Genomic DNA, 19,054 nt, shown 5'->3' with positions numbered 1-19,054 from the left:
CAAGTGTGCATATTGTTGGCACTACATAGCAGACAGTTCTCCATGGATGGAGTGGGAGTCGGGAAATGAGGCAAGGGGACAGTCTGATGGTTTTGTGGTACTGAAAATTGCTGGAAAAAAACAGTAACCTCGAATTTGCTGATGATGCAGCTATGCTAATTTAAGGGATGAAATGTAGTATAAGCTTGAGGGTCTGTACAGGCATAGTGCTACAGTTTGCTTAAATTGGTTTGGTTGGTTTATGGGGTTTAACGTCCCAAAGCGACTGAGGCTATGAGAGACGCCGTAGTGAAGGGCTCCGGAAATTTCGACCACATGGGGTTCTTTAACGTGCACTGACATCGCACAGTACACGGGCCTCTAGAATTTCTCCTCCAAAGAATTCCAGCCGCCGCGGCCGGGATCGAACCCGCGTCTTTTGGGTCAGCAGCCGAGCACCATAGCCACTGAGCCACCGCGGCGGCACAGTTTGCTTAAGTTTAAAGGAATAAAATGTAATTCAATTTTCTGGAGTTGAAGATGGGTGGTGAGGTATCGTAATAGTGGTAGTATGCCTTTGCAATGTAGAGGTGAATTACCCAGATCATGAGCGAAATTAAGCACATTAGGAGTAGCTTTGAAAGCATTTCACAGCACAGCCACATACATATTCAATGAAAAAAAAAAGGCTCCATTAGAGTAAGAGTGGAGTCCAAGACAGTGACAACACTTCTAGGTACATTTTTGGGTATGTTATCTAAGAGATTTGGTAACGATGCAAGACAGCATTTAGAAAGTGCTAAAGATGATGTTTTGCTGAAGGGTGTAACGAATTCTGTAGCTGTGTTGTTTGCTGATGTCTTTTTATTATTGAATGGCAAATCTCTGTATTTGTTCTATTTTTGTGCTTGTAAAATAAATTTTTTGACTTCATCATTCTAGAGCCAGTTATACTTGTGAGGCTTTGCTATGTTTTGCATACTACTGAACATTTGCATAAGAAATTATGGTACATGCATGTATGTTTCTTTTTTATAAGGTGATCACTACGTTGTAGTGAAGTTTCCAGAAGAGGACGATGCAGTTGCAATAATTCACAAACGATGGATATCAAGAAAAGGATTTTGTTTGTGGCCCCCAGAGATGAGGCATGTTGAGAGCCTTGTTAAGGCTGGAGCAACACCGGGCCCAGACTGGAAAGAACTGCCATGTACAACTGTGCAAGCCTTTGGTAAAATTGATTATTGTGTTTGATTTTATGTTCATGCATTGTAGCTGGCTGTAATGTTTAAATTACTTGCTCTTATACTTAGCCTTTCATAAACAAATTATCTTATTTACTTGTAATGCAAAACTTTACTGAAATAGAAATCTGCCATTATGCATTGTGTTACAGTAGATTATTACAACTAAGCATTCATTATTTATAACTGAGTCTATCATGTACCTGGACATAAGTATCAAACGTATTTGTATCTATGCCAACCTATTTTTTTCCCCCCGTTTAGTGTGCACCCACAAAGTCTGCCCTATTGCTCTGTTCATGCACCCCTTGCTTGCTTCTTTCATTATGCAGCCGCGAAGACGATCCTTGAAATACATTTGTTTTTGTTTATTTTTTAATTTTTGGGCCTGTGTAGTTGATCCTCACATTATAATCACAGTCATGTTAAATTTGAGTAGCTGCAATTCTGTAGTCAGTGCGTTGTAGGAATTCTGATAAATTAGCCAATTTTGTGCACGACCATTTGGTAAGAATAAAAAAAAAGACATTTTTGCTCTCTATGACAGTAATTTCAACAGCCACCTATCGTTTTTTGCCTTAATGCCCTTCCAGTTGTGACATCAATTAGTTTTCTTTTCACTAGTGATTTCTGGGTACAGCTAATAGAAATAGCAAAACTGTAGTCACAAGAAAAACTAGAAACAGCTGCACATTGTTAGCTAAGTGCCTTGAAAAATATACTGCATGTAACACGCTATGTGCTAAATACTGAAAAGAACTTGGCCTGCCAGTTAAGTTCTTGCCAAGAAGAGATTAGAGCATTTCATTATCACTGTACTCATTGTATAGGCAACCAGAGCCAAGTAAATTGTATGTGGCAAATGTTCAGCACATTTCAGTGGGTAATGGTTATTTTTATATTTTTCAGTTTTAGAAATATGTGCCATTTAAACGTGCGGCAGTCAAACCCAGTTGTAACAGTATTAAGGTGCTGAGGTGATGGCATCACTATAGCTGGTAGCAGCAGCAACTGGGTTGCACAGAAAAAAATAAACGCAAACAACTTTCTTTCATGATACTGACGGAAAGTGCTCTACACCATTTATACTTTTAGGCACATATGGTGATGCAAGGCAACGCCTGAGAAGGGCAGAAGACACGTCTGACCTCCAAAGTGAAGATGACCTCGGGAGGGGAAGGAGGAAAAAAACAGCCAGACATTTGGAATGCTCAGATACGGATGATGATGAGCTGAACCTGCCAAAGCCACCACAAGTTATGATGAAAAGTAAGAGTTCATAGCTCTTTTTTTTTTGCAATCTTACACTTGAGGGGCAAAGGTTCTGTATCCTATGTCTTAACTGTTAATATAAAGATTCTGCACAAATCTATAGTGATCTGGTAGTGCAGACAAAGTTTGAGATTGATGATCCATTTTTTCTAGAGGAAAAGTTTTTTGCCATTTGCACTTTGAAGTAACACTCATTATCTTGTGCTCGTCAACCGTTTTTCATTTCATAAACTTCCAAGCATGGCATGCACTAAAGAATTCAAAGTGAAAAGCTGTGAACCAAAACAAAGTTGGAGCTCTCAAACTCTATTTATTGCTCGCTTTTGTTTGGGTGAAGAGGCTTAAGTGTTGCAACATGTTGTGTGCAGAAAAACTAGACAAGGCTCATAGTGAAAATTCTCTTAGTATAACGGGGGCAAATTCTGATAAATCTTTCATGAACAGTTAAAAGGCTGTGGTTCAGATTATTTGACATCTTTTATAATGTGAGTACCGAAAATTGCATTTGAGTGGCAGTTCTACTCATTTTGCTGTTATTTTTATTCAAGGAGCGAGAAATGACAGCAATAAAAGGCCTCGAAAGGAACCAACAGGAGCTATGTATTCATCGGACAGCTTTCAACTTCACGGTATGATCTTTTTGTTTGTTACGCAGGCATTATAATGAATATAGAAATCATATGGTCTGTTAATTTGTATTCATGGAGTTTTGGTTCTAGCTTTAAATGTGTTAAAAAGGCACTGGTTATTTGAGCATCACATATTTCAAACACTTCTTGAAGTTTTACAGTTCCATTTATCAAGGGTCGGCTGTATTATTCAAGCAGAAAATTTGTTGTCCTGTGGTATGAACTGCATTACATGAGTAAGGCTTTGGTTACAAGCGAATTAAGAGTAGTGCCATGAAGTCAGTTTGAGCAGGTAGAGCTGTCTCTATACTCTTCTTATGATGGCAGCATCATCACATTACTCATTTGCTTCAAACTAATGCAATTTTTTTGTACTAAGTGCAAAGCAGTTTTAATTGACTGATATAATTTTAAGATTTGTTGCATGCACAGGTTGAAGTCAGTCCGTATATTTAGATATTCATCTATGAATCCAAGCCTAGAAGTTCTCTCGAGCTCAGCAGCTGTTTTTTATTTTTAATTCAAATATATCTTGTATGTACAGATAACAGCCGGGACAGTCAAGAAGATTATTTATCCAGGAGCCCCGGCCAAGGATTGCCGAGCTTTTGTAAGTTGTACATGCTTGGAAGTAATATTGTGCATCAGCTGGTTATAATATAGCACCCTCTTTCTGTTGCATTCCTCAGCTCGCGCTTCCAGCATGCCGCACAGTCGTATCCCAGGCGACCAAAGAGGATACCAGTCACAGTGTAAGTTTACTGCTGCAGTGGCACTTCCAGGTGTACCGTTCCTATGTGAGACTTAATTCTGGTTTCATTATGGTCAGATGACTATGGAAGTCACGAGCCACAGAGGATGCTACCTGCGCACCCGACAAGACCTGGCAATGACCACTTCCATCCAGGTGAGCCTGTGAATGCATTACTTTTTTGTTTTATAATTAAATTGATGTTTCCACTCCCTGCAGCACATATGTCAAGGCCCAGTGGCCATCATCTGGTGTCAAGCCCTGCTCCAACATACGCCCTTAAATCAGGTAACCAAGAGTGAAATAACGACCTTTTGTCAGTGAACACAAGTGACCCCTGTAGTCGCTTTTGTTTTTGCTAGATATGTGGTCGCACTTTTCTGAAGAAGTAATCTCAATTATAATGAACAACAAAAGACAGTTCAAGCTCTATTGCAAGTTTCACTCCTCATTTGGGAAGCAGTGAGCATAATCTGGCATATTTAGAATATGCTAATGAATGTTTCGAAAAACCGAATTTTAAGTCAACTGTGGTGCATGAACTCAACTCTTCCTGCCAATAGTACACATATATTACCATCTACATAGCATCTCTATACAGCAGCAGTATATATAGCTTCAAATAAAAGGGTTTTTCAGCTGGCTGTTAGAACAAGTTTTTGTCATTGAGTTCTTCTTAGACTAGCTATGAACAAGTTTTAGAAAATTGTTGCTTTGAAGCAGGTCATTTGCATAAATCAGAGACAGTTCTGAAACTAGAGTAAGTATGCATTTTGTTCACTGTCGATGATTGGAATGAGAAGGAAGATAACTTATTATCATGTCAACTCGCATTGGAAGGAACCATTTTAAATCACCTTGATGTTGGGGCCCAACCACCAGTAAGAATAGTGATAAGTGATATTATCATGAACCTTGCATAATGCAGAAGTTATGATGAAAATGTCCTGCACTTTATTACCGAGCAGTTAAAAACAGCCAGCCATATGTATTTATCTATTGCAATACATATCATATTGTATTGCAATGGCTGGATTTTATTTTATCCTCATAAAATTGGTGCCTGGAGCAAAAGTTCAAGCCTGGGTCAAGGAATAGTGTTTGCTCAGAATAGTGAGTTCTGTTGCTGCCATGTTATAGTGTTCCAGTTCACTCTGTTCTTTTTTTTAATTGATTATACATATATGCTCATCTTTTCAGAATTTGAACAACTCAGAATTAATCAAACTATACTCCTAAGAGTTGAGCAGCAGGGCAAACAGCTACAGGCCATTATGGACAGGCTCAGTGCTGGAACTCACATTTCGTCTGACCTACACGAGGATTTGGTGAAAACTCCATTCACCGATATAGAAGCATTTCTCACATTTGATGCAAGTTTGTCGGGTAGCGAGACATTCAGGACACGACTGGTATGGTGCTTTTTTTTTTTGCATGTTGTTGAAGCATGAATAGAAAAGGGCTCGTAATTAATGATATATTCATTCCTTACAGCTCCACCAGCTCTCCAGCCTAGGGGGCTCAGCTGTAGGCCCAGCAACAAGAAGAATGCTTGCAGCACTTCTTAATCTGCTAGTGGCTGTAGAGTACAGCTGGTTAGGACAGAAAGGGAAGCGCAACTTCTCTGCACTCAGTGTCACTGACATCATTTGCAGTAAGTTACGTTTATGTCATATCTGTGCAACACTCTAGGGGAACCCTTATGGCTTTTTAAAGCTGACGAGGAACTCGCCTACCTTTGCTTCCATTGCTTTCAGCTTGATATGGACGCAAACAGAGGCACGTGGGTGTACAAATTCTCAACAACTGCCCCAATTCTATTAATGAATAGCTGTATTGCATAACAGTTGTTGAAAGCATTATAGTATGATTAACCCCATGATAAAGGGGGTAAAGAAAAGAAAGCAGATGCAGCATGCATGAATAGAAGTGCTTGAGAAACACCATAAAGCACATTGGAACACTCGGTTTGAGAACTTCTCCCATAAGTAAAAAAAAATCCTTTTCTAGATTAAAAAAAAAAAGTTCAGCACAATATCACAAAGGTGGCATAGTTACGGAGTGGCTTAGAACAAGGTTAGCTGGGTAATGTTTTGGCTTGAAAGAAGCCTTCAGGGTTAAGAATGAAATGAATCATTGAACTGATTCAGTGTTTCATGAAACTCTTGTCAGGTGAACAAGTGACATTTGATAGAAAGGGAAGATGAAAGGAATGCTGTGCAAACAAAGCTATTAAGGCCTAAGTACTGAGGAAATTTTTTTTCTCTTTCCTTGGAAGTGTTATAATTAAGTATTTTATCTCCTGCTGCCGCAGCACATTTCAAAGAAGCTCAGGTCTAGAAATCAATCAGATAGTGCGTATTCTCCACGACTTTCCTTTAGCACACCTCTAGTCCCACCTTAAGCCATTTTGCAAGAGTTTGAAATAAAAAAAAGCAAGACATGCTCTAGCAAGCTTCGCTTGGGCAGTGCTCCTAGCATTATATCTTGAGAGCAGCAATTGGTAACTAAGAAAATAATGCATCTGTTAGCTACAGAAGCAGGAGACACACTTGTAGCTTTGCAAATGAGAAAAAAAGGCCGAGACATGGTTTCTGTAAAGTTCCCTGTTTGCTCTTGCGTTTGGCAGCATTTTCAATCAGTGTACTTCTCAGTGATATGCTTTTTAATGCCATGCAGCTTCATATGATTGCGTGAATTTCATTTGGGCATTATGAATCACTGTCATTATGAATGGTTTTTCCAGAGGCAGTGAAGAAATGCTTCAGTGAAGTTAAGAAAAATGACATTGAAAATGTAGTCAAGATTTGGCTAAGACATGCTGCAGAAAAGCTACGCAAACTTCATGTGAAGGAAGCTCATGCTCACAGCACTGGTAAGTTGGACTGTAACTGCTGCTGGAAAAGAAGCAATAGCATGTTATTGCTGTATACCATAAGTATCCAGGAAATATCTTGAAAGCAATGGTAACGCCGTATTGTCTTGCAAGAGATATCTGCCACTTTTCACCAGCTTCCCCTTTGACTTTATGTATTCTCTCTCGAAGATGTTAACACAAAATGAAATGCGGTTAAGAGCAGTTATCGCATCTACTAAGACTATATGAAAAGTTCTGATTATTCTGCAACCAGATCATTTGATTTAAAAAATTGCATGAAAGAGGAGTATCTTTCCAGGTAAAATTGCTTCAACTTGTTTGTTCTGTACTGTAGGAACTTAAATATTACGTGCATGTATTCAACATGCAAAAAATTTTGGCTTTACTAAACAAGAATTCAGGGTGCTGTTAAAGGCATCATATATTTTTCATTGTGGAAATGCTTGTGCGTATGTAGTAAAATACAAAAAGAATAAGCTGCTAATGTTTGCCTGGAGGTATATTGCTTTTACCAAGATTGATTCTTTTAGGTCAAGACACCGAGCTGCTACATGTTGAAGAATTGGAGTTTTCCGAATGAAGAAGAAAATGAGCATTGAAATAGATATTTATGCAGCATTATTTTTCTGTGTTCCTGCTAGCATTTCCATTCTAACTGAACTGATGCAATGTCGGTTCTACTGAGGTTGCTCAATCACCCGTTGTGACTCTTCCCTTTCCCCAGTGCAGAGTAGCAGGCCAGATATTCAGCTTTCCTGCTGATCTGTCTGCCTTTCCAAGTAATAAACTCGTATATCAGCCAGTTTATTCAGGACAGCCATTATACCTGATCTTTTCTGGCACTGGGTATCATAGAACTTGCAGCCAGTTTCTTGCATTGCATAGTTCGTATGCACGTGGAAATTTGCAGCTTGATTATAGCTTCCAAGTGTTGCATTATATTAGCTTTCTACAGTAGCAGCTGTTACTGTTCTTGTTCTAATAGCAGCTAGGTGCAGCTGCACACGTAATGGAGCATAAATACGAGTAACAGTTCACAATGCTGAGCGTGGACTGCAATGAGGCCTTCAATGTAGTGTCCTCAATATGTACTAAATTAGTCCCTTGTTGCCCTTTCTAGGACATCCTGAGAATGTCCTAAATTCAGACAAATGTCCTGAAAATGTACTACAAAAGGCCTAGGGTGCCCTTTTGAGGATGTTCTCAAAACGTATTGGGGCCGGACAAAACGACTTGTTGAGACCCATTTGAGGATCATTGAAGGACGTCCTGAGGACAACCAAACATCCCAGTGGAGGCATCCTGAGGACATTTTCAGGATGCCTCAGCGTTGTCTGGGAAACTACAGCTGAAGTTCTCCTAGGACGGCTTTCTACGCCCTATATGAAAGAACATTTCATGCACTTCATAAAATGGGAAGATTACGGGCTTAGTTTTGACCTGCTTTCTCTATGGCCAAACTTTTTCAGCCTCCTTCGAGTAATCTCCTGGCAGGTTTCTTTTGTTTGAATAGCCTAAACATTCATTAAAACTCATTAGATTTCTTTTAATTCCTATTCGTGCTAGAAGATGTTTTTCCTTTTAGCGAGGAGCTCTTCCTATGCAAATTTCTGTTCGTAGCAACCGGTGCGTGGAAAGAGGCCTCAACGAAGCCAATGCCACCGCCTGCAGCAGCGGAGCCTTCGAAGGATTCGGGGTCAGTGCAAGGGTGCGGCTCAACTACAGAACCGGCACTTGTCTCAACATCGAAACTTGCGGCTGAACATTCCGCGGCTGGGCCGAGTACTAAAGAGACTCACGTGAGTTCTGCCCGTTATTTTGCTACACTGTGTAAACATCTTGAGTCTACACTGAGTGGTGACGAATAATTGCAGCGCCACACATAAGAAAAGACTCACACACAATGTTGTAGGTGTTAGCAGCGCACACGAAACAAGGACGGACAGAAAAGGGAACGAAACACAGCGCTGTTTCGTTCCAACTCGCCCAAGAAAAGACGATTCACACACAATTCTTTATGCATAAATTGCTTACATTTTCTTAAAGGTAGTGTCTTTTATTTGACGTTTGTTTTCGCGTTTTATACCTGACGTCAAAACTACTGCTGTAAATCAGATGCCTTTGCCTAGTGAAGTTATGCTGAAAAAGTTTTGTTCAGGTTATCATCCTAAGACTTAGCGGTCGTAAAAGAATGATTAATTGAATTAACAAGCGCCACCATTGGCGCATAGAGCTAAAGATCCGATATTTACTGAGAAGAAAACTAAGTGTCCACCGCAATCCCCAAAACAAGGAAGTAGATTCGTCAGTCATCACTTGTGGATGAACTGATTTCTCAAGTCTGCCAAGACTAGTCGGATTCTGTGCAGAAAATAATAAATTTACTTGCTATGCTTAGCATCCGAAACTGGATGTGGACAGTGATGACCGCCATTCTTGGTGGGCGCGGAATAATTTCAATGACCTAGCTGGGCCTCTTTAGCGAGGCCTGACATCGCACAGCGCTCGGGTGTTTTTTTTAATTCCGCCTCCGTCACAATACGGATGCCGCGGCCAAATAACGGAACCGTCCCCACAGCTACGAGAGCCAAAGATTCAATTCTGACGTTCTTTGGCTGTCAATCTCAATATACTGATGCCTCGCATGCGTGCTAAAATGCTGGATGAATAATCTGTGTTTTTATGTACAGTTCATTCTTTCTTAATCATTCCATTCTTGGTGATTTATAGCAACTTTTAGACCTGCTCATTACTCAGTCTGCTCAGATTTTTGCTGTCTCTGCTACTAATACTGACAAGTTGTTCTTTGCTGCACGTGTGGGTTATGACTGCCAAATTTTTACTGGAGAGCTCGTGCTTCGTTTTCACAGTATATGAGACTTGCAGGCATGATCTCAGTTGTGTGATGAGCAGATAGGTATCGGTAAGTGCTTATTATAATACAAATTCTTTCCTGAAAAGAAAACTTCTTATCCACCAGAATGTTTTGGTGTGTTCTGGTACAAGATTTCCTGGTGTGGGCACCAGGCCAGCCTGGTGGTACTGGTTGGTTTGGTTTATGGGGTTTAACGTCCCAAAGCGACTAAGGCTATGAGAGACTGGTGTGCACACCAGACCGGTGTGGTGGTGTCTGGTGTGCATACCAGACTGGTTTCATATCGTCTGGTGTGCACACTAGACTGGTTTCGAGTCATCTGGTGTGCATGATCCACCTCAAGCACACCAGACCTGTTGCTGTATTCATGTGCGGGAGCTGAGTGCCACCAAAAAGATCTGTTCGGTTCATTCTAGTTTGCATGCAAGATGTACCAGATACAATCTCAGGCACATGCCAGACATGTGGCCAAGGATTATTTCATGCACTGACCAGCATGTAGGTTGGTTTGGTACTTGCTGAGATTAATGAAAGATTTCTGTCCTGCTTAATTGCGTAGTCCATTGTTGCAACTATATGTGTTCATGTCTTCACACCACAGTCAAACCGTAAAAAAGTCCAAGGTAAATTGTGAGGTGCATTTGCATATCATACAGCATATAATTTAGTATTTATTACTATTACACTAAGGATGAATGGCAGTCTGTTTATTATGTGGACAAAAAAGGCACACATTTTTAGCTTCCAGGTGTAGTTAAATGCTCGTATCAGCCAGGACAATAAAAAAATTTGTATCCGGTGTGACTATGAAAGCATAAAGGCATGACAGCAGGTCGAACTAAAGCTTGAAAGAAATTAAAAAACGTTTATTCACAAAATTCAGCATAGAACTCCTTTGTTTCAGAGTTGCAGTAGTGCCTTCGCGAAATGGGCATTTGGGAAAGTGCCCCTGAAAGCATCACAAAAGAACACCATCAATTCATTCCCCTGAATTGTAGCAATGTGGGGCCTTTCGTACAGCCCGGCAGCTTCCACAGGGCTTACCAGTGCCTTTCACAGTGATCAAGGCAATGAAATTACTGGAATCGGAATGGTGATAAGGAGGTGGGCTTTTGTGCAGACACAATACTTGACGGGCAGGTGGGAAAGTACTGAAGTGTTGCCAGCTGCATTAAGCACAACAGCAAATGCCAGCTCAGTTGATAACAAAGTTTGCAAGGGCATTTTAAGACAACTTCACAGAGCACTGTGCATTTGCTCATCGACGCAATGCCAGAAACCATAAGGAACAGCAAGACAGAAACAGGCATGGCTGAGTTGGCAACAGTGAAAAGCGCTACATGGCACGACAGCCGAAAACATCCTAAGCTCCCCCTGTGCTATAGATTCTGCCTGTAAGAGCTTAATTTTCTGACTGACATGAGAGCTGTACATTGTGTAAAGGACGAGGTAGCAGCACCCCACCGCTGCCACCAGTTTGTTAAATGCGAGGTAGCAGCATCCCACCGCTGCCACCAGTTTGTTAAATGCGAGGTAGCAGCATCCCACCGCTGCCACCAGTTTGTTACATACAAGGTAGCATGGTCGTGTGCCGGAGAGGCAATGAGGGACGTCTGAGAAGAGGCTGCTGGAAAAAGACAATGAGAGAGGACTTTATACAGGAATTTACATATTTACAAGTGAGCTTCAGGAACGCTGTAAGACGACAGCTCATCAGGAGACCATTCGATGACAAAGAGCCCCTCGGCCGTGCTGCTGCCGGGGTTTTTAAGAGTTCCCTTCCCTAGGGTCCCTAGATGGGGGCCGGGCCTGCAGGGGAAGGAAGTTCTCACTGGCACCAATCACAGACACACACGCACTCACTCACTCCCGAGAGATCACACCGCCGTCACGCGCTGGGAGAGGGGGGAACGATGCCATCACCGTAGCGCAGACGCCGGAATGTCCATGAGCGGCGTTCCCGCGCATTACGAACGCGCGTTCACACTCAGTGTAGGGGATACGCTCGCTCAACCGGGCAGACGGACGCGGCTTCCGTGGCAATCCAGGTGCTCACCCAACGTGCGTCTCGGGATTTGTCGGCGTTTCGCTGCTGCCATGTCGTTGTCTTCCCCAGGACGAAGGCGAGACGTAACAGACTGCCCCGCCGAGGGAAGGAGATCCCGATGGACAGGGGACAGCATCTGCTGTCCGGAGGGATGTCGCTTGAGGCTGGTCTCAACCGGAGTCGGTTGTCTCTCGGCGGTTCTGGAGCTCAGCGCACACCGAAGTCTTCCTTTGCATGTGCAGGCTCCCAAAGGGCACTGCAAAGTGACTCGTGCTCCGCTAGCGTTAGAACCATGCCGAAAACCCAACCGCTCAGTCCGCAAGCACGACACTATCCCCATTAAGCAATGCCAGGTTCTTTCCTTCTTACAAAGCCAATTAATCCCTGGGAGTAGTTCTGCAGCACTGAGAAAATGCCCACAAATCGGCACATTACACCACAAAGCGCATCTCAATTTAAAACAATAAACAAAACCAATAGGTTCAAAATCCTATATCAGGAAAAAAACTACCAGCAAACTGCAACTATGATGCTGACTCTTGCGCTAGGGACCTCAATTTAAGCTATCGGCATTACCTTTGAGACTCCCCTTTTTGTGATGTATTCCGATTCGTAATTTATTCTGCATAGCAGCATACTGCCGTCACCTTGCATATCCCCGCAAAGATTCGCTCAACATCGGAGCCAAAGTCACCTTAATTTCCCACATTCCAAAAAAAATCAAGCGACTCCAGGCGCTTATGCTAGTGGCCTACAATGGCCCGTCTGGCTAGCACTTCGTGTTTTAACGGACGCTGCTACACATGGGCACCACTAGTGCATTTTTCGAAACAATCAAAAGAAACGCTTTCAATGCAAACAACGCGTCGGAAACCTATTCCTGCTCAAACTATTCCTGCAAAACTTTTTGTCTGCAGGAATGGTTTAAAAGAAAAGCAAACAGCAGAGACATCCTCGGAATCCGCTGCTAACGAGCCGCGCGGCGGCTCAAAGGGGTCGCCTATTCTTCAACCGCGCCCTGCGCGGTCGCACACCAACAGTGGCTTTAGCAGCCAACAATCGACAAAAATCAACTGCTCTTCGACACCTGCGAGCCCCAGACGCCATGCAACTACGATTTGTTCCGCACCCCGGCCGCGCGTCTCCAACACCTGAGCCGCGTCTGAACATTTGAATGCGAGGGGTTGACGGTCGCGCATGACAGAAACGCCTGCGTGTACTCTCTCGATTCATGAGTACACTTCGCTCCTTTTTTTGACTGGAGCGCGTTCTACTGCGTTCTCTCGTGAGGTAGCAGGGCGTTCTTCTCTGTGGGCAGCTCCAAGTTTCACGCGTTCTGCTACCACAGCGTCGCCACAATGGGTCAGGTGGCTTTCTCGCTGTCTGTACACGCCTAGCCAGCCTGGCCTTTGTACGGCGCTTATCGCATCTGGCGTGCCGCGATGACAGTCTTGGAGCATTACCTGGTTGACCGCCCTTCACCCTTACGATGCTTTGGGCCCGTCCTTTGTCCTTTCTGTCCAGACTGCCCTTTCGCATGGCGCTCCTTGCGCGCGGTCGCCTTCCGGAAACTTTCCTAGCTGTTCTGTCCTGCGCGTCTCCCTTTCTCGCGGGGCACTCAGCCTTCTCATCAGCTTTTTGACTCAGCAGCGAGCCGCCTTTTCTACTAGAATTCGAACTATCGGCTCGCTCTTTCGATGAGTCACTGCGTGTCGCAGTACTTAAGTGTCCCGACTGCCCTTTAATTTCTGCTGGGCATAACTTGCTCCCCTGAGGCTTGCTAATCGATCCTAATACCCTAACGCTCTTGCCCGGAACTTGAACTATGAGACGCTGTTCGGCTAACGTAGCGTTATTGTCTTGGGTACTACCTTCTCGATCGCAGCAATCAGCCTCCTTCGCGGAAAGTGCATGCTTCTCTGGGCTCAAAACCAACGCATTGCCCCTTTCCTTATTTTTAGCAGTGCCTACATTATCCTCCGAGACCTCATGGCTGGCGGATCTGCACTCTTCCTCATTGCTAGCCTTAGTGCCTATATTATCCCCCGAGCCCTCACGGCTTGTGGATCTGCACTCTTCACTAGCTTCTTGACCGAACTCCTCGGTCCTCGCTGCCGAAGTGGCCTTTCTTTCCTGGACCAAACCTGTCCTATGCCGCCACTTCTGCACAGCACTCGTGTCATCCGGCGACTGAGCGGAGCTCCTAACTCGGTCCCTGACACTATTGCGGTGTAGCGTACCACCGTCAATTTGGCCTTCCAAATCTGCCTCCGCGGGAATTCGAAAGTATCGGAGGAGCGCACTTTTAGTTATTGCATAGTTGTGGGCATCCTCGTCGGACAACCTAGCCCAGACATTTCTGGGTTCACATGGGAGGAATCCCATCAACACAATTGGCCAATAACTCTGGTCTAGCTGCTCCTCCATGCAAATTCTCTCAAAATTTTCCAGAAAAGTTCTGAAATTTTCCCCTTTTCTGAAAACTCTTAAGCGAGATCGCGTTCTCATACTTCTGATCGCGTTAAGTTCACGCGTGAGTTCTCGCATCTCTCTTTCGTATTCCTGTTCCTGCAGCTCTCTTTCGCGTTCCATCTCTAGGTCGAGAGGCTTCATTTCCAAAGCGTATTGACGCTCACGTTCCTCTTTCTCGTTTTTCTTTACGTTCAAGTTCCTCTTGTTCTCTTTTTGCCAATTCTCTCTCCTCAATGGTCTCAAGGCATTCCGCAAGCTCGTCCTCTTCAGCCTCTAACGCAAGAATAGCCTTCAGCAGTTCTGGTTTTCGGAGTTGGTCTGAGACATTCAGACCCAACTCTTTCGCAAGCTCCAGTAACTTTGGTTTGCGCAGCGTCTTCAAATCCATGGTTGCTCTGAGTGCTCCTTCTCTACTGCCCGCTATTGTCTTGCTGCAACTAACCCAGCAGCAACGGCAACCCAATTACCAGCTCTGTTCCTGACACTAACAAAAGCCTGGCAAAACTCAGCAGAAGAAAGTCCCGCACTCACCAAACCTCGCAGCCAAGAATCCAGCGCAGTCGTTCCACTGCAGGCAACCAGTCAACACACAGGGCTCGTTGCACTGCCCCTGACTCGCTGTTCTGCTGCTCAGCGTCCCGTTGTCCGCAACTCTCCGCTGGCATCCGATGTTTCGCGTCCCACTGTCCGCAACTCTCCGCTGGCGTCCGATGTTTCGCGTCCCACCATCCGGAACTCTCCGCTGGCGTCCGATGTTTCGCGTCCCACCGCTGCCAACCAGTTTGTAAAGGACGAGGTAGCAGCACCCCACCGCTGCCACCAGTTTGTTAAATGCGAGGTAGCAGCATCCCACCGCTGCCACCAGTTTGTTACATACAAGGTAGCATGGTCGTGTGCCGGAGAGGCAATGAGGGACGTCTGAGACGAGGCTGCTGGAAAAAGACAATGAGAGAGGACTTTATACAGGAATTTACATATTTACAAGTGAGCTTCAGGAACGCTGCAAGACGACAGCTCATCAGGAGACCATTCGATGACAAAGAGCCCCTCGGCCGTGCCGCTGCCGGGGTTTTTAAGAGTTCCCTTCCCTAGGGTCCCTAGATGGGGGCCGGGCCTGCAGGGGAAGGAAGTTCTCACTGGCACCAATCACAGACACACACGCACTCACTCACTCCCGAGAGATCACACCGCCGTCACGCGCTGGGAGAGGGGGGAATGATGCCATCACCGTAGCGCAGACGCCGGAATGTCCATGAGCGGCGTTCCCGCGCATTACGAACGCGCGTTCACACTCGGTGTAGGGGAAACGCTCGCTCAACCGGGCAGACGGACGCGGCTTCCGTGGCAATCCAGGCGCTCACCCAACGCGCGTCTCGGGATTTGTCGGCGTTTCGCTGCTGCCATGTCGTCTTCCCCAGGACGAAGGCGAGACGTAACAATTGTTAAGAGATGCAGAAGAGGATGTGAACTATCAAGTCTAAATGGCCGAGGATTATTTCGTGCACTGACCAAACACCACCAGTTGCATAGCTGCTAAAAGGGGCATTTTGCTACTGTAGTTTACTTGTTTTAACACCCGCTAGGAGAGATGCCCCAGACAACTTTTTCACCAACAGCCAAACAAAGTCTCAAGGTCAGCACATGTAGGTAAAAAAAACAAGCAAAACACATTTTATATATCGTTATATAAAGGGTCTTGGAAAACAATGCCCTTCCAAAGTTGCATGCACTGAAAAAATTCCCCGCTGTACATTACCACTGAAGGCTATGGAAAGGTGCAAAGGAAGTGCAAATACACTGTAGACAACATCTTCAGCATGAGTTGCTGTTTTACACGACAATGCCTACTTGCAAGCATGAAGGACAAGAAACCAAAAACTCGTGCTCAGCAGCAGAGCAACAAATAATGCACAAGAGAGTACACCACAACTTGTCATTACTTAATAAGGCACAATATTATATAAAAAAGGGCTCATATCACAGGATACAATGTCAGCCAGGTTATCCAGCTGAAGTAAGCAAAGAATAAAAATCAATGGGTGCAGTTTTCACTGGATATAAACGAATGCATGAGAACTGCTTCAAAGAACTGTTCATGAACTCGGAACAGATTGAAAACACAGAGATAACAGTCCCTGATAAGTGTGTTCATTTAACAGAAATGAACACTTACAAAAAAGTTGGCTCATTCGGGTTGCTAAGTCATATATATAGGGATATATCTTGTAGAGAAATCATCAGCAAAACTGCATATACTGTGGGGCGAAGGCTTCTCCGGATACTAAGTTCCGAACCTCATGTGAAACACGGCACTGCAGGACCATTCATGCTTTGATTGGTCTGTCCAGCGGGCTCAATATTTAAGGCTATGTGTTCCCTTGATGGAGACAGTTGGCAAGTACATATGTGAATTTTATACTAAGCTGCCATTGAAGCATATATGTGTTGACGTGTTGGCAAATACAAAGAAAAACATGCCTATCGAAACATTTTCTTGCTGAACATGCACAAGAAAGTGTACTGGATGCCACTGCTATTTGACAGTGAACATGCACAACAAACAAGACAGTGTGTTAATGATAATGCAACACGCTGCAACCTTAAACAACACTAACTAGGTACCTTGCAATGCGCTGCCAAGTTTCATGACATTTTGAATTTTGTAAAACGCAATAGCAAGTTGGCCACAATCATAAATGGAGATCAGTGAAAAAGTGGATGAGTGAAATTGCATTGAGGAAGATGTGCAACAGACTAGGCAAAGGGTATTTTGTCTTTTTTTCACAAAGCTGTATTTGTGTCTCACATGCTGCATACATATCGTAAAACTGTGCTGAGAATGACATCACTTTCAAGCAGTTTTAACCACTAATCTTGTAGAAAAAAAGAGGAACAGAGCTGTAGCAATCACTTCATAAAAAGACCTCAAATATGGTAAATATCCATGCCGCAGTCTTTTGGATGTATAAGACGACTTGCATGTACACTGAAACTTGCTTCAAGAAGTATTATGATGCAGTTCACCGACGAAGAAAGCTCAAAAGCTGAAGAAGTTTAATTTTTTTTTCCCTGCAAAAGTGGGCCGTGTTGAACTGTACACCCGTGCTTGTAAAAACATAACACCAAGGAGGCCTAAAAGTTAAAAATATGCTGAATGGTTTGTTTCATAGCTCGGTAGTATCCAGCATGCAAAAATATGGTGCACAGGGGCAGCATTTTCCCATTTGACAGCATTTGAAGCAAGCCGCCGCGGTGGCTCAGTGGCTACGGTACTCGGCTGCTGGCCCGAAAGACGTGGGTTCGATCCCGGCCGCGGCGGCTGAATTTCTTTGGAGGAGAAATTCGAGGCTCGTGTACTGTGCGATGTCAGTGCACGTTAAAGAACCCCAGGTGGTCGAAATCTCTGGAGCCCTCCACTACGGCGTCTCTCATAGCCTTAGTCGCTTTGGGACGTTAAACCCCATAAACCAAACCAAACCAACCATTTGAAGCAAGTGGGATACAAGTGTCTTACTCAAGAATATTAGGCATCTTCACTAAGAATGTGCTCTCTTGTTCCACAAGCACACAAGATGAAACAATACTTTCTTCGCAAAGCATGCAGAGAGCGATACCAAATGGAGGGTGCTCGATTCTGAACAAAAAGGGCAGACGGGCAGCTCAAACACTTCAAACACCTTGAGAATTTTAACAAGTTTGCCGTTACTTGCTTCCAGGTAGCATGAACATGTTCTTTCTGCTTGTTGATAATGGGCGCTGTGTACAGTGAACCCCTTGACACGAGCTCTAAGGTACTCACTTACGCATGCCTCGGAACCAATGTTTTGCCTCAACAGTATTTGGATGGGTTCTTCAGAGACACAAGGTGGCAAAGCTACACTTAAGACACTAGATTTGTGCTGTTTAGACATTTTACCTGAAATTAGCTCCTGCTGCTTTTTCAAAAATGGAGGAAGAGGTACCAGACGTTTCAAAGAATTTAGAACTCCATTCATAATGATTCTTTCTGATATTTGCCGAGGAACCCCTTTCGCAGCAGACACAAGCTTCAAGATGTCCCCGTTGGCCCCTTCAAATGGGAAGGTTGACGTGGCCCACAGCGGACCTGTTATCCGAACAGATTTTGCCAGATGTAGAAGTTGATGAACATTGAATGTTTGCGCACTTTCATTATAAAATATTTTCACTTCCTCCACAAACTGTTTCAGCAACCTTTCTGCAATAAAAGTGTCACTGTGTTCAACACTTTCTCTCAGCAGCATAAAAATGCCTTCTACCAGCAATGAAAAATGCCTAATATATCTCTATCTGGCAGAATGTTTTGAAGGCATAGCACACTGTAGTATAGCAACCAATACTTCCATTCTGTGGCTTTCCAGAATGCCCTCTCTGAAATTGGCCTTGGCAGTCTCGAGAAGCTTATTGGTGGCCGTGCTTTCAATATACGCTGATTTAGCTCGGCAATTCTATTTCCTACATACCAAGACTTCCCAGTTGCAGACAGCCAAAGCTCTGTCATTTGTGCAGTAACAACCTCCAGGACACAATGCATATAATCGGGAGGGAAGCCCCAGACCAAGTCCAATGTTCCTAGCTTCGTAACTGGAGATGGCCCCTTCACACCATCGGCAGAGCACTTTCTTGTAACTGCAAGGGACATGGCTGACAGCACAGTGTCGTGGGACCATGGCACCGCCTTCAAACGTGTACTTTACTGTACCTACAACAAAAACACAACAAGTCATTAAAATCAAAATTCACTTCATGCCGCACAGATCAAAGCACTAGTAAAGAACAAATGAAAATAATTCAAGACAGAGAATAACACCGGCAAAGTATAAAACATCCAACTAGCCAAGTAGGCTGTTATTCCTTACTTTTACCGCTGGCCACCAATCGCTATGTAA

General features: G+C 44.0%; 3 protein-coding genes across 4 annotated transcripts in view; 2 read left to right on the top strand and 1 right to left on the bottom strand.

Annotated features, from left to right (window-relative positions):
• LOC149356976 (uncharacterized) overlaps positions 1-19,054 on the top strand; it is a 592,868-nt gene that overhangs the window by 213,215 nt on the left and 360,599 nt on the right. The window lies entirely within an intron of this gene.
• LOC149356984 (uncharacterized) lies at positions 520-8,236 on the top strand. The gene is made up of 8 exons (XM_089576476.1): positions 520-526; positions 1,019-1,210; positions 2,319-2,492; positions 3,044-3,124; positions 5,076-5,287; positions 5,370-5,529; positions 6,622-6,750; positions 8,223-8,236. The coding sequence occupies exons 1-8, from the start codon at positions 520-522 to the stop codon at positions 8,234-8,236; spliced, it is 969 nt and encodes a 322-aa protein (XP_089432602.1).
• LOC149356983 (BEN domain-containing protein 5-like) overlaps positions 11,254-19,054 on the bottom strand; it is a 31,563-nt gene continuing 23,762 nt past the window's right edge. For both annotated transcript variants that reach the window (XR_016291713.1, XM_089584383.1), the window contains exon 4: positions 11,254-18,867. Coding sequence is in view for 1 of the 2 variants with exons in the window: in XM_089584383.1 (XP_089440509.1) it covers positions 18,859-18,867 (9 nt within the window). In the remaining variant the exon portion in view is untranslated. The remainder of the gene's footprint in view (positions 18,868-19,054) is intronic.

This window comes from Amblyomma mixtum, chromosome 3 (assembly GCF_055824585.1).
Source record: "Amblyomma mixtum isolate Tamu chromosome 3, ASM5582458v1, whole genome shotgun sequence".
NCBI lineage: Eukaryota > Metazoa > Arthropoda > Arachnida > Ixodida > Ixodidae > Amblyomma > Amblyomma mixtum.
This window is presented reverse-complemented; position numbering and strand designations above follow the sequence as displayed.